General features: G+C 47.4%; 1 protein-coding gene across 1 annotated transcript in view; it reads right to left on the bottom strand.

Moving 5' to 3' along the window:
• Positions 1-6,362: 6,362 nt before the first annotated feature.
• Positions 6,363-15,426, bottom strand: part of Casq2 (calsequestrin 2) — a 57,876-nt gene continuing 48,812 nt past the window's right edge. Inside the window, exons 9-11 of the mRNA XM_051165462.1 lie at positions 10,304-10,404; positions 8,309-8,383; positions 6,363-7,160 (exon numbers count right to left, since the gene is read on the bottom strand). Of these exons, the coding sequence (XP_051021419.1) occupies positions 6,930-7,160; positions 8,309-8,383; positions 10,304-10,404 (407 nt within the window). The 3' untranslated portion in view covers positions 6,363-6,929. The remainder of the gene's footprint in view (positions 7,161-8,308; positions 8,384-10,303; positions 10,405-15,426) is intronic.

The following is a 15,426-nucleotide window of genomic DNA, read 5'->3' as shown; positions in this document are numbered from 1 at the left end:
GTCACGGATGAGTACAAGTATTTCACAGAGTACAGGGCACCAGCAAGGATGCAACAGTGACAGACACTGAAGTCTGGTGAGGACCAGAGCTGCCCGGGCCAGGCCTTAGGAGACAGGTTATCTGACAGATGGTTTTGTTAGGAGCGATTCTCATCTGAACTTTGAACTCAGCATCTATCCTTAATCTGGTAGAGTCAACAATACAAAATAGGTGGCCAGGGACTGTATTCTTTGCTTTGAAACCAAGAGGGGCAGCTTCTGCCTGTGCTTACAGTGAGCAGACACCGCCTGGACGTGTGCTGCTGCACTGACTGAGTGCTGCACTCTGCTTGGACACTTCTGAACATGTAAATAACTGAATGACACGGCTCGTCGTCACGTGCACAGGTCCCTTTGTGTCACTAAGGTTTGTGGTATGAAATGCCCTCTCATCATGATGCTGGTGACAGGCTGATGTCTCATGGACACACTGTACCTACTATCCAATGTTATTCAGGTTTCCTTTGGGTTCTGCATCGATGCCCTCACCCCCTCCTAATAAACTATAAAGCATCTTAGGTACTGCATATGCTATGAGCTTGAAAAACGAATCGAGATCCCAGGTTGTACACTGTCTCCCTTTCTGATGTGACTGTTTCCGTTTTAAGCTCTGCTTGCTTTTCAGGGACCATTTTTCCACCTCAGTTTGATTTTCTGGCAACCTCACATGTTTCCATGAAAGTCAAGTGAATTCCGATGGAGGAGGAGGGGCAGTGAAGGACACTGATCACAGTAATAAAAGTGAACAGCTGCCAATCATTTAATGGGAAGGAACATTCTAAGGGAATACATAGCGAAAGATGAAATCCTTAGGCCCTACAGCCTGGAGAGGAAGCCACCCTATTGAGTTAATTGAGTTAAAAAAAAAAAAAAAAAAAAAAAAAAAAAACATTTGAGACAGGGAAAGTAGGATCGAACCATCATGCATTGGATTAGGGCGAGAGGCGCACAGTCAATTGTGTTTGGTAATTCATTTTACTTTGGTAACTGGTTTTAAATTGTTGACTCACTTTAGATGAAGGGACTAGATTATTTGATGAAGAAATGTTGATGCTTTCTGCTTCTACACTCAGCTACCCGTCACTTGCATGGAATGTTGAGAGCACACAAATTCTTACCAGTTTCATGGACAGGGATCAGAGAAAGCAATTGACTCGGAGATACTCATCGTATAGATTAATGATAAGCTATTTCCTTGGGCCACCAGCCCAGATGCTCACAGTTCATAAGTTCACAAGCAGACCTTGCTGGGGGGGAAAAAATGAAAGCCACAGGCAGACAGGAACCAAAGGCTCATTTCTCTTTCAGTCCTTACCCAGGACATAGCTGTAGAATGCAGAGGAGTTATGAGAATCCCAGGTGATTAAACTGTCACAGCAAAGAAGTGGAAATGAAGACATTAGGGCAGCAGTAGGTAAACCCAAGAGCAAGAGGCAGGACCTGCTGCCTGGATCGCAGCTTTAGGAGAGAGCGGGATTGTCACCATTAGTGCCAGTATGTCCTGTGAGCATCCTCCAGTTACACCGGCTCATGCTGCGGTGGAAAATCCAAAGTATAGCTGGCTTTGGACTCTGCTCTGCTGTCTGGATTAATGTCCAAATGTGTTTCTGTGGTCTGAGACTTCATTAACGTTTCATGAAATATGGAGATGCATTCTTCAGAGCTGAAGCCGGGTGTTTCCATCATTTCTCCTCCCTTGTGTCTCTGCTCAGCTGCCCCATTTACAATCTACACACAACAGAGTTTAGGAGCCTGGTGGTCTATTGACTATTAAAAAGGCTATAACTTTTTAATGAGTGGGTGAATGCGCGAGAACACAAAGTACACTCAACACCAAGGCTCTGACTGCTAACTAGCCACACATGAGGACATAGGAGGGCTGTTAGGGGCTGATGGGTCCCAGGGTTGTCACTCTGACTTGTTATCTCTGAAGAGTTCAGACTGTTAAAATAGCACATTGGTTGCTAAAGACCCCTCTTGATGTATCTTGAAAATATTTCGGTCTGCTAGGTGGCTGCCGTCGTCATCCCAGTCCCAGATGGCATGACACTCCACACAGGCTCCCCGGCTGCTGCTCTGTCTCTCACAAAGGCAGGCTGTGTTTCTGGGGGACTGTGCTCACTTGAAGAAAAAAGGTCATCCTCCAGTGTGAATATCCTCTGGAAGCTGAGGAAGTTCTGTGGTCCTGTTTCTGGAGCAGTCGGCTATCCTAAGCCAATCCGAACAGCTGAGACCATGCTGCCAAAATCATTCTGGCTAAGATCCGCTTTCAATAACCACTAGGTTTATTTTGTGTATTTTTGTTAGGCATACTAGCCACAAAAGGCAGTTTGTACCCCGCTTACAGAGTTGTCACAGCTTTATTGCTTGCCTACCCAAATTTGGGTAGAGTAGAAATAAATACGCCCGCCTTTCTTCTAAAGTGGCTATCAGAGAGATGGGTGAGGAACATGTGCCCATGAAGGTGCGGTAGTCGACACATGACTCAGTAATGACTCCTCCCAGGGTGACAAGCATGGAGAGCTGAGAGCGCACACTCCCTCCTAGAAAAAGACAAGCTCTTTTCGAGTTCTGAGATGGCATTCCATCGACGAACACTGAAAGCGATTCTTTGTTCCAGACAGCACACTGAATCACACTCTTCCTTTTTAACAAAAGAGCAGCCCTTGTGTTTTTAGTTAGCCTGCATTGCTAGTCTCGTGCAAGTGAACTCAGCATGGGAAGATAAGTGGGTTCAAGCAATAAAAAGAGTTACTGGAAATCCCCTTGAGTCAGTCTTCGGACATGCTCTGAGGGGAAAAAAAGAATGCAATGTTTTGGTCCTAAATGTAAATCCTTTTTATGTATAAAATGCAGTTGTATCTGTCCCTTCAGAGTGTTTGTATCGTCCTAAAACGTTGCCTGAGCCCTCTGTGCTTTACTGGATTAAGAATAATAATTAGACGCATCTTCTAATCTGCTGTAAGGATTAGCTGGGATACCTTACATAAGGCATCCATCCGTGCATGTAACAAAATGCTCAGTTCGTATCCGTTTTTAGAGGGTTCAGACTGCACACTGAACAGCATTGTCCAGGCGGAACCAGCTGGGCTCCCAGGGATCCAAACACACCAATACCCAAGCGCAATTTTAGTTTTGCAGATATTTCTAGGCCTCTGTGAACACTAGATCTTCCTGGGCTGAGAAACAGACCATTTTCACAGTGGACACCCCTCTCACATTCACCCCTTGAAAATTTAGCATCAGAGACTTTGTGGGATAATCACCTCCCCCAGGAGTTTGCTTGAGGTATAACTTGTCTTGGGTGGGTAGAACACAGCACAGCCTGGTTTTTGTTTTTGTTTTTTTGTTTTGTTTTGTTTTTTTGTGAGGGAAAAAATTGTATTGAGGCCCTGAAGGAGAGATAAACCTGTTTTTGTTAAGATTCCAAGTGTGAGAACAGGTGAGGTTAATCCACTAGAAGACAAACCACCTCATGCAGGAGCTTGATTGTTGCCAGCTGAAAAGATCCTGCGAACAGACTCTGGGAGGAGATATATAAATGAGCCCAAAGCCGGAGGCGGGGCCTTTGGAGGCTTGGGATAGTTTTGGCTGTTCACTGCTTCACTTCGAGACCTCCTAGAGAGAACCACTCGAGGGAAGGCTTCGGGGCTCCAGGCTCCTGCTGAGGTTACGGGTTCTGGTTACTCCAGGCTCCAGCAGAAGAATTCATGCTGATTAATATCAGGAGAATCGTTCCTCGGAACTGATATCCTTATGGTTTTGTTATTCCTTAATCCTCTTTTCCTATCGTTTAGGTTAGTCAGGTTATAAGTAATATACGCTCGGTTAATAAGTTCAAAATAAATACATTGGTTAAGAAAACTAAACCTACAAGGCCCTACACTATAAATTGAAATCTACATTCCCAGAATCATGCTTTTGAAAACAAGGCCCTTTCAGGTGATAATTAAAGTTAAATAAAGTCATAATGGCAAGGCCTTAATTTGACAAGACAGGCATCCTTCTAAAGGAGAACCATCTGTCTACTATGTAGATCTATTATCTGTCTATCACCCATCTATCTATATAGCCATCTATCTGTCATCTATCTCTACCTATCTATCATCTATCTATCATCTATCTGTCTATCATCCATCTGTCTGTCTGTCTATCTATCTATCTATCTATCTGCCATGTGCAAACACAATGAGAAGCCAGGAAAAGAGCCCTCAGCAGGAACCAACACAGTTGGCTACTGCAAACTGTGGGGAGGCAGACATTTGCTGCTTAAGCCACCCAGAATGTGGTATTCTGTGGTGGTGTGGATGTGATTATCTTCAAGGGCTAATGTATGGGAAACTCAGTCCCTGATGCAGCTATACTCAGAGGTGGGGCTTGGAGAGGTGACTGGATTGTGAGGGGACTAACCTCATCTTGGCCCATTGGTGACTTCATAGCTATCTGGACTATTATGAGGCTGGAAGTAGGTCCCCAGGAAGGGACACTAAAGGATAGTTAGGAATCCTGGTCCCTCCCTCTTTCTCTGTGGTTCCTGATTGCAGTGAGGCAAGCAGCTGCCTCTGCTAGAAGATGCTGCCACCATGATGTCTTTCCCCCTTAACTCCGGCCCCAGGCAATGGAGGCCACAGATCTTAAACTGAAACCTCTGACACTGTGAGCTGAAATGAAGCCCCCCCCCTTTTAAGTTGTTTCTCTCAAGCATTTGTTATGGCAACAAATGCTACCTAATAAGGTGTGAGGCACCTAATGTGCCCTGTAAGCTTTACTGCGTGACACAGCTGGGCAGGGACAGCTGCTTAGGCTGACCAGCTGTTCACATAGTGATTCAATAAATAAGATCTGCCGGGCGTGGTGGCGCACGCCTTTAATCCCAGCACTCGGGAGGCAGAGGCAGGCAGATCGCTGTGAGTTCGAGGCTAGCCTGGTCTACAAAGTGAGTCCAGGATGGCCAAGGCTACACAGAGAGACCCTGTCTCGAAAAACCAAAATAATAATAATAATAATAATAATAATAATAATAATAATAATAATAATAATAAATAAATAAATAAGATCTGCCTTGTGTGGGGGATGGAGAGATGGCTCAGAAGTTAAGAGCACTGACTGCTATTCCAGAGGTCCTGAGTTCAATTCCCAGCAACCACATGGTGGCTCACAATTATCTATAATGTGATGACACCCTATTCTGGCCTGCAAGTGTACATGCAGGCAGAGCATTGTATACATAATAAATAAATAAATCAACATACAAACAAACAAAACCTGCCTTGTGATGGGCAAAGTACCAAGTTCTTGGAATACAGAGATGAGTAAATGTCTTCTCTCTTATCGGCTGGATTTAGTGTAAGGATGTCTACGCAATACATTATTACTTAAATGATACACGCTGTGGTCACAGGCGGGCACCCAATAGGCACAAAGGTGAACATGGCACTTTCAGTCACCTAGACAATGACCCAGGTAGTGATAGCACTCATCCAAGCAGGGAATTCATGAAAAGAACAAGTTTAGAGTGGGGAAGGGAATGGGTTCAGGCTCTGTTGTGTTGAATTTGAAGTTCTCAGCTAGCATGCAAGTGGATCAAAGACCAAGGATCAAGGCTAGAGACCCACCATGGAGGCTTTTGGAGGCCATTAGTTGATGGACACGGATACTAGTGCCCAGAAACATGCACAGAGCTGAGAGACATAGTGAACCATTAATTGTGGGAGAGCAAACAAAGGGGCAGAGAGGTAGACCTGAAGCCAGGCAAAAGCAAACAAACTCTTAAAGGGCCAGGGTAGAATTATCAAGATAACCTCAATCTTTTCAAAACATGACTTTAATGTCCATTAGTTTATTACTATTCCATAAAAGGACTGCCCCAGTTTCAGAAACAAAAACCACACAGAGTCGTCTCCACGTTAACAGATTTCAAGAATAAATTAGAACGCTTAGCAACTAAAACTACTAAGCACAATGCTACTTTCAGACAGTTCAAAAGGCACTTGGGGGTTGCATTTTTCTCAGTGCCTCAGGGCATCATGGAGTCTAATTATTGCTGCCCTGGTCAACTGTGGGACTGTTGGTGAATGGAGAGTTAATTGACCATTGGATAAAGCAATTTTAATTCAGAATGGGACAGCTCACTAGTGGGGACAGAGAGGGGGCATTCAGTCCCCAGCTCGCTCTAGGCGGCCAGCAGATCTATTCAGAGACCTAAACAGTCTCCACCAGAAAAATGAAAAGCCTTTTCTCCTTCAGCCTCTTTCCTCTCTCACCGCCGGCAAATATGTGTGACCTGTTAATTGATGGGATGCTCACAGAGCTAACTGTCCCCCAAACAGCATCCTAATATTCCAGAAATGATAGTGATACCTACACATATCAGGGACTCCTAGTAGCCATGCCAAGGCTTGGGTCTGAATTCACAGGACTTCTAGGTTTGGGGGCTGAATTGAATAATTATGTGACCCTTCCTGAGCTGCGATTAGAAGGCCACTCCCTACTTGTAATCCAATAGCTAGCTGTCAGTTCCATCCCCCATCAGAATCAAAGACAGTGAGTAAACTTGAGAAGAGGTGTCAGGAGATACTGTCCCCAGACTCCCAGGATTCTGTGACCCCTGATGGTCTAGCAAAGAGCAAGAGATATTTGTTCCTTGATAGTTGAAAGAAGCCAGCACAGGAATCACTCCCCTCCTGTCCCTGCTGAGTAGGACCGCTGGGTTTTTAGAAAGGCATTCACCGAAATGTACCGTTCATGCCGAGAACGGACCAGAAAAAGATGCTGGAGAAAGGGAAAGAGTTGACTTGGTGTGGGTACCACTGCTTTCTGACCCCTTGGGCTGTCTGTATGGTAGAGGGTAGTCTTGATGTAGTTCTCATCCGAATCACCCGGGGTTGGAGCTAATCATCGTCATCATCATCATCATCACTGTCATCATTATCCTCATCATCAGAATTATCATCGTCGTCGTCGTCGTCATCATTGTCATTATCACCATCATCATCCTCATCTTCATTGTCATCATCTTCAGTGTTGATCTTTCCAGAAAGCACATCTTCAATCCAGTCTTCCAGCTCCTCTGCTGTGGGCAGGTCATCATCATCCGGGATTTCCATCCAGACGCTGTCAGCCTGCAGTGAGGGGCAGAACAAGCTAATGAGTAAACAGGGTGGAAGCTGAGGCAGATCAGGGTGTTTCGTTTAGCTGTGTTGAGTGGGCCTCCAAGTCTCTCACACCTATCAGGAATAAGTCCAGATAGGCAAATGCAAATGTCAAGTTGCAGAACAGTCCTGTACAGTATTGTGTTTCTTTTTTTTTTTTTTTTTTTTTTTAGATATTCTATTTAATTTTAGTTTATGTGCGTTGGTGTGGGGGTGTCAGATCTTGGGGTTACAGACAGTTGTGAGCCGCCATGTGGGTGCTAGGAATTGAACCCGGGTCCTTTGGAAGAGCAGGCAGTGCTCTTAACCACTGAGCCATCTCTCCAGCCCCCGCAGTATTGTGTTTCAATAGCCGTAAAGGAAATGGGTTTTCTACTACTCCTGAGAATACACACGTGCACACGCAATTAATTATTAATTAATTATCATTCAGATTTCAAAACTGTCTCACAAGAGTCATGATGTGTAGAGATTGCTGGCACACTTACCACAGGGTGAAGAGACATTGCTAATTGGCCCCTATTCACAAAAGCATCTGCCTGCACTGGCTGCAGTGGGCTCTCTCTTATATAGTCCCATCTCCTCGCTGATTACTTAGTTAAATCTGTCTTGCTATGTATCAGATGTCTGGGGCTGAGTCTACATTTCTTCCTACTCTGCTGGTTCTCCTCAGTAGACCTTTCTACCCTTACAGTTCATCAGGGCTTGACCTTCTATTGGGAAGGTGTTATCTCCTGTGATCAGGGTCTCCAGAGTCTAGGGTATGTGGCTGTGAGCTTGGCCATCAACCTCTTCATCTCCCTTAGGCGATGGGAGCTCCAGGCATGAATTGCCTTGTAAGAAGGCCTCGTTCTTTGGCTTGGGGAGTGAGTACAAGAGCATATTCTTTGGTGGAAAGTTCTAGGTCAATGAATCAGGTTGGACCAGCTCTATAAGCAAGGAAACACACTCTAGAGAAGATGAGGCCTGGTTCTTTGACAGTACTGCAAGAGTTTGGAAAGGACCCAAGAGTTTTTCTTGCTGCTGTGGACGTCAGAGTGATTCCATGCTCAGGGCTGCCTTGCAGCCAACAGCGTGGCTGAGGCCAGCTGGCCAGCCTTGGAGGGGGGGGTACTCACATCTGTTACGTTCACCACCCCGATCTGTGGCTTGAACAGGTCAATCTTGAAAGTCTTCTCCCAGTAAGCAACAAGCTGCAGCAACAAAAAGGCCAAGGTTAGACAGTGGGTAGAGGGCTCTCCCTGTGGCTACACTCAGCTGCCAGCCTACCATAGTAACCGGATTGCAGTCGGTTGAATGCTTTTTAAAACAGCCGTGGACACTTGGGAAACTGGAGGCCGGTTCTAGCCTTAAAGCACTGACTTTAAGAATTCAATAAAAGATACCATAGCACCAGCTGAGGCAGCATAGAACATAAATACTTCCACACCTCACAGGGAGACTATCACAGAGATAGCCAGTGTCAGTCCCCAAATTATCACTTGTTCCTAGTTTCTCGGTAATGAAAAGAGCCATTTTTCGCTACCTCCCTTTCAACGTCCCATTCTTAAAGGCCCCTTATCTTGTGCCACTCTGCCACATGAGATGGCTGGGAAAACACTGATATGCTGTGACTTGGCATAAAATGCAAACACAAGCCAGGTTTCTTCAGCCCAGCATGGGCTCCATCTGGGCAAATGTCTGGCTGGGGCAGGCTAATGGAGTCCATGAAGCTAAGAAAATGGGGATTTCAGGGGCAGGGGTCTCCCTGGTAAATGCAGGGCCTGGAACAGACTGGCGTGTTTGTGGATCTGGACATTAGAAATGCCTGGAAGTTGCTTTGCAAGAACCAAGGTAGATGCAAAACTGACAAAAGGAATGGCAGATCATTTGAAAGTTTGCATAATGAAATAGTCCAAGTAAACTGGAGTATGCAGAGCAGAAAGTAAATCAACAGGTTAATCCTGTGTGCGTATATGGCCACGCCTCTCTTGTGCTTACCCAGAATTACCAGCAGTTAGCCTTACCAGAAGCACTCACTGGACCAAGCTCTGCTTCGCTCTGCATCCTGGCAGGGCTTCCACATCCACTAGGTTTAGCATCCCCAGGTGTTTCCCTTTCTCAGTGAGACGGGGGATTATAACAGCACCTGTTTTCAGGGCTGGCGAGGGAATGAGCTATGAGGGCATCTTCAAACAAACCAGCATAACTCAGTACCGTGTATTAGTCTTCGAGGCACTTGAAGAGACCCAGGTTCCACCTCATGTAGTGTTGGGGAGCCTGGCTCTTGGTGCAGCATGGAGCTTGGCCAATAGAGAACGATCAGTACGGTAGAGGACGTAGCATCCTCTGCTGTCATCATCATCATCACCACCATCACTACCCACCACTATCATCATCATCACTGGGTTGATGCCTGGCACAGATTCTGTGTTCTTTGTTCAAAACTAAGAATTATCAAAGCTTTCTTGCTATTGTTCGTTGACACAGACCAGCACTGGGGTAGTAAAGCTCTTGTTGTGCATTCTACAGGGCTTGTGACAAACAAGTCACATGTGGTCTCTGCCCTCAGACAGGTCACTTCTTTGCTTCATCAAAGTTCTTTTTTTTTTTTTTTTCTTTTCTTTTCTCTCCCCCCGCCCCCCCCCCCCCGAGACAGTGTCTCTCTGTGTTACCCTTGGCTGTTTTGGACTCACTTTGTAGACCAGGCTGACCTCAAACTCACAATGATCTGCCTGCCTCTGCCTCCCACGTGCTGGGATTAAAGGCGTGCAGCACCACACCTGGCTTCATCAAGTTCTTAACTCGGCAGTTACTCTCTAATAATTCAGGTTGCCTCTTAGAGTCTCATGGAGAAGCAGGTGGCGATGCAAAGGGGTCATCCTGTTGCTTAAAGAAGGAATGTTCCCTGCTCCCCTGGGTAGATCTCTCCAAGAGTGGTCACTTCTTGATGGTTAAGTCTGCTCACTATAATGACCACATGAAGCCAAGCTCAATGCTGTGCAGTGGCCTCTGGGCTTCTTCAAGCACCTTCAACTATTTCAGTTTTTCTCGAATGCTTAAAGGCTTTGTGCTAAACACAAATATGGGTGGTGACAGCAACCAGGGGTGGGGCCTTGGCCTGGGCCACTCACCAGTGGAAAGTCATCTGGGTCGATCCACAGGATGCTCAAGTCGGGGTTTTCAGTGTTGTCCCGGGCAACCTGTTTCAGGGTCTCCAGGAACTCATAGCCATCTGAATAGGATTCAAGAAAGTTGAGTCACCCAGCACATACACCGCGCCTCACGTAGAGTGCAAGAGTATGCTTTTTCCACAAGGCTTTCTTGGCCATCTGGTGCCTACCCTCAATTACAGAGTGAGTCTGTAAAATGAGCCAGATGAAGAGCCACAGACACAAAGGAGCTTCTACAGAGAAAAATGGCAATTTTAAACAAAGAAATCGAAAGGTCATAGGGAAGTGGCCTCTTTCTAAACGAAGGTTCACCTTTATTTGTTCATCGGGAGATAAAACCTGAGTAGCCATGGTGAAAAAGGGCAGTCCCAGAGCAGAGGAATCTGCCTGTCCCCAGTGAACCCCTGTGTTCCAACCGTGAGCCATCTCTGGATTCCCTACTTCTGCTGGATGGACCAAGAGCAAGCAAGCTGGAATGCGCAACACCTTCAAATTGGGCCTCATCCCTCTGTACCACAGTCCGTTTCTTGCCTCCCCTTACTCCAGCACAAGCCTTGGAACACCCAGCTTTCCCTGTACTCTGCCAGTAGCAGTCTATGCCCCAGAGCGGAGCGATGAATCATAGGAAAGCAGAGACAAACCTTCCACCCTTTGAGCCGAAGCCCTGCAGCATAGTTTTTTCCATAAGCACAATTTTTGAAAGAACATTAAGTAAGGGAAACTGTAAACCCTAAACACTCCCCTACACACACACACGCACACACACACACACACAAACACACACACCAAGAGCAGATACAAGCGGTGTGATCCTGACAGATCCCATACAACAAATACTCTGTGTGTGTGTGTGTGTGTGTGTGTGTGTGTGTGTGTGTGTGTGTGTGTGTGTACACGTGAAGAACAAAAGTCATGTATACACATGTGTCCACATGAAGAATTTCTGGAAGCTTAGGGAATCCAGAAAATAACTCATATTTCATTAAGCAATTAAATTTAGGGAAATGGAAAAATCAAGGCCTCTAGCACTCATGCCAGAAAGTCCTGCATGAGCCACCAACAGCCAGTACGTCTGAGAACATGAGCAGAAAAGTGGCAAATCTGCTGTTGTCTTGCGGGTAGGAGGAGAAGGCCAGTGGTGATCTGCTGGGAACAAGGACCACAGAGCCAACAGAACAACAGACGTCTCAATAGATGCCAGTGTGTACAGATGCCAGTGATCCCAGGCAGCCATGTGTGGGTACCAGGGTGGCTGGGTGGGGCTAGAGGACCAACTGTCAGACCAGCATCCATCATTTAGAACTGAACAGCTCAAGATAGAAAGTTTGAGTGTAGTTTGTGGACTGAGATTAGCACCCTCTGCACAAACCCAGGGCCTTGGAGGATGGGGAAGGGAAAGGTGCATTCCGTATCTGCCGTATGCAGGTGTGACTGGCAAAGTCAAGCTCCCGTTCCCCTGGCCTAAAATGTCCTTGCTGCTGTCTGGGTTCACTGGAGCTCCTCTTCTGGGCATGTGGTAATGTCCCAGGAGAGGGAGATATGGAGATTCATAGAGCTCTCTGTGGATTTATGGATCCAAATGCGTAGACCACAGGAGAGAATTCCTCCCGCAGGTGTGTGACTGCACACCTTGGAAAAGGAAGGTGCAGCCATTGAGGTGATATGGCCAGGTCTCTGAAAAAACGAGAATCAAAATGTGAAAGGCTCTGTAATCATAAAGAGAGTGCGGTTCAACAACGCAGATCCTGTTCAAGTAGACTTGAGGATGCGAGGGCGATCTGGCCATGACATCTGTCACCCCATTGATTGACAGGGTTGATTCAGCTGATCTGGCTGGCTAGGCGAGTGTCCTCCTTCCTCCCTCGCCACTCCATGTGCATCCCTCCCGAAGATGCATGCTCGGTGGAGGATGACCGACCTTACCTTGCCTATCCCAGTAATGGCTATTTCATAGGATGGTTGTACATTAAATGAATGTCTCTGAAAGACTTAGAGCCTGGCACAGGAAGGCTCAAGCAGGAGTTTTCCTCAGTAAGCTGCCAGTCTTCTGTCTGAATGCAAGGGAGCAGAGCACGTCCATTCAGCCCAGCCATTCATTCATTTGTTCACTCATGTGTCAGTGGGGTCACCTGAGGCCCATGAGAAGGTTAGCTATGGTCTTAGATGCTCACAAGTCAGAACATACATCAGGAATATCTGGCTCCTGCTGCTTGTTCTGTGACCGCAGCTGCTGTGGCTAGGAGGTCACTGCCTCAGTGGCTGGCTGTCAGCCAAGCAGGTTTAACCGCCTGTAAAGTATTAGCCTGCCTGGCCACTCCCAACTCAGGGCTTGCTGGCCTCTGCCATCTTCAGTCCTCAGACCTATTTCAATGGCTCCTTACCCACGGGGCTGGAGAGGTGGCTCCGTGGTTAAGAGCACTGGCAGCTCTTTCAGAGGACCCAGCATCCACGTGGCAGCTCACATCTGTAATTCCAGTTCCAGGAGATCTGACACCCTCTTCTGACCTCTAGAGCGCCAGGCATACATTTATACAGACATCTGAGGCAAAACATCCACACACATAAAATAAAAAGCAAAATAACCGGTGGCCCAAGCAATGGCAACAGTTACCATGAGTCTCCCTGTTCCAGCAGGAGGCAGGAGTAAGAGGCTTGTTTTACCTTTGTCACACATGGTGACCACATGGTTGGGGCACAGCTGGAGTCAAGAAAGCCAGTGGGTAAGGAGCAAGTAAATATGTTTCCTGTATCAATGACCTAGCTCAGAGACCTTCTTAAGAGTATGACCATCTGACTTTCAGAAGGAATAACCCATCATCTGCATTAAGTAAGTAGAGAGGAGGGCACCAGTTAAAGCCTTTGAGGCTTGAAGTTGTCCAGCGTAGACACCAGGGGCACACCCAAAGAAGTTCCCAAGGCCGGAAGAGACTCAGTGTGCCTGGTAACCAAGCCAGTGGAGAGTCTAAAACCTCTGCCTCTCCCCTTTTATTTCTAGGGTAGATACCTCTGCCCCTCCTGAAGTCTGACCCCAGAGCTGTGAATTATGACAGCCACAACTCTCCCTCGCTACACTGCCTTCTACCTTGATGGACGCAGAGACGGCCACATGTCACCTCAGTCATCATCTTATTGGCTCCTACGGGATGGGATATTTGCATTTCATCTTTGCATGGAAGATTTTATCGCCTTTACTTTGCAGAGCGCTCAAAGGTGGCAACTTGCCCCTGTTGTCTCTGAGGAAGCAACAGGAGCCTTAGCTCAGGTCTTCAATCTGCACACGCACAGCCGTTTACTCTCCGTCCTCCCTCCTCCGAGGTCTCAGCATCCCGACCACATCGCTTCCATCTTCCTTTCTTCACCAGAGACTCCCAAACCCTCTGTGAAACTTTGTCCTCAGGGAGGCCCAGGCTGGGTGAGAGTGATGATTCACAGTTTGACTTAACGCTAAGGAGGGGGGTGAGAGGGGTGGGGGCTACCTCTGCCTTTCTGACAGAGAAGCTGGAGTGCAGTCCCTGCCCTGGTTCTGCGCATGCTCCTGAGCTGCTGTGACTATGGGGTCAAAGCACTGATGTTTTAAGGAAGCCTGGCCTCTCTAAGACGTCCTAAAAAAAAAAAGAAGGCTGTGAGAACCTCAGCTCCCTCCTAGCCTGGAAGTTTAGGACCCAGTGACAAAGCACATGTGTCTTGGGCCAGGTTTCCCACGACAAGCGAGTGGCCTCTGGGAATCACATCCTTGTGGGAAGAGAACCCAGTCATTATCCTTCACTGCTTTTCTGGCAGGGGCCGGTGGGAACGAGCCGGTACCAGGCCCTAGGGGACCAGGTCTAAGGTCACTAGCAGCCATCGAGGGAAAGGCCCCATTTACTGAGGTGATTGTATCTCAGGCCAAGCCATGGCCCAGGAGCAAAACAGGTCTATCATGCCGTCCACTGCCATTTTCTCCAAATCCCCTCCCGGTTGCTGGCTATGCTCAGTCCACGCAGATGGGAGGACGCCATTCTTGACTCCGAGTTATGGGCAGCTGAGAACTAAAGGGTCTTTGCCTGTGGCCCTACGGTGGCCTCTTGTCATTGTCCATGTGGCCAGTGGGCAGTTAGGCAGGCAGGAGATCAGTAGCAGCTGGCTTGGAGGTTGTCTAGTCAGAACTAGTGCCAGGCTGAGACATACAGCAGGCGGGACCCTGGGGCCTTCTCTCTGAAAGCACCATTGGTCCTCAGGTGTACGGAGGTCTCCAAAAGCAGAACTCAGAATTTCGCTAGCCTTGGGCCTTGTGGGGAGTGGGAGGAAGCCACAAGGCTGGGAGCTTCCCTTTCCAAAGAATATATGCTGCCGCAAGATGGCCACTGTGGGGTCCAGTGGCTTTGAAGATGCAATATGGCAGGTCCGGCCACTCCTTACCCGGCATCCTTTCTCTACTTTGCATCTCTTCCTCGCTGGATCCCAGAATTGGTGAGAAAACAGGTCTAATGATACATTTCCACAGTGCAGAGACACACGGAGATAAAGGACTGAACTGCTGCGTCAGTGGCCCAGGTCTACCGCTTAACCATTGATGAGAGCCGCAGGGGACGGTTTAACTTGACGGGGCTTACGGTGCCTCCTCTGTACACTGCGCAATATGGAATAACTGTCCAGATCTGCAGGCTTGGTATTTGCTGGGTGTATAAGCAACATTCAACACCCAGTGATAGTCCAATAGTGAGGCTGGTATATCAAATTTAAGTTTATAAAGCTCCAGGAAGCACTTGGTGTTCCTGTTTGAGACAATGAGTCTTCAACCATTTTGACAAAAACCCCCAGGGCAGGAAGAGCTCAGGTGCAACAAGGCTTGACTCCTCCTTCCAGGGCCTGGTGCTAAATGTGGTCGGTGCTTACAGACAGCAGCAGCCTTGTGTCGCTAGCTTGTTAGTGTGACTATTCCCAATGCCCTCAGAGGCTTTCCATCCGCCGTGCGCGCTCATGTAGAAACGCCTCTTGGCAAACCTTTCATCAAATATTGTAAAGAAGATGTCAGCCCAACGCAGACACATCTGGGAGCAGCAAGGAAGAAGCTTTCGTTTTCAAACTTGTCACACAGCTCTGCC

The sequence above is a fragment of the Acomys russatus genome, chromosome 23 (genome assembly GCF_903995435.1).
Source record: "Acomys russatus chromosome 23, mAcoRus1.1, whole genome shotgun sequence".
NCBI lineage: Eukaryota > Metazoa > Chordata > Mammalia > Rodentia > Muridae > Acomys > Acomys russatus.
Note: the sequence above shows the minus strand (reverse complement) of the source record. Positions and strands in the feature narration are given on the sequence as shown.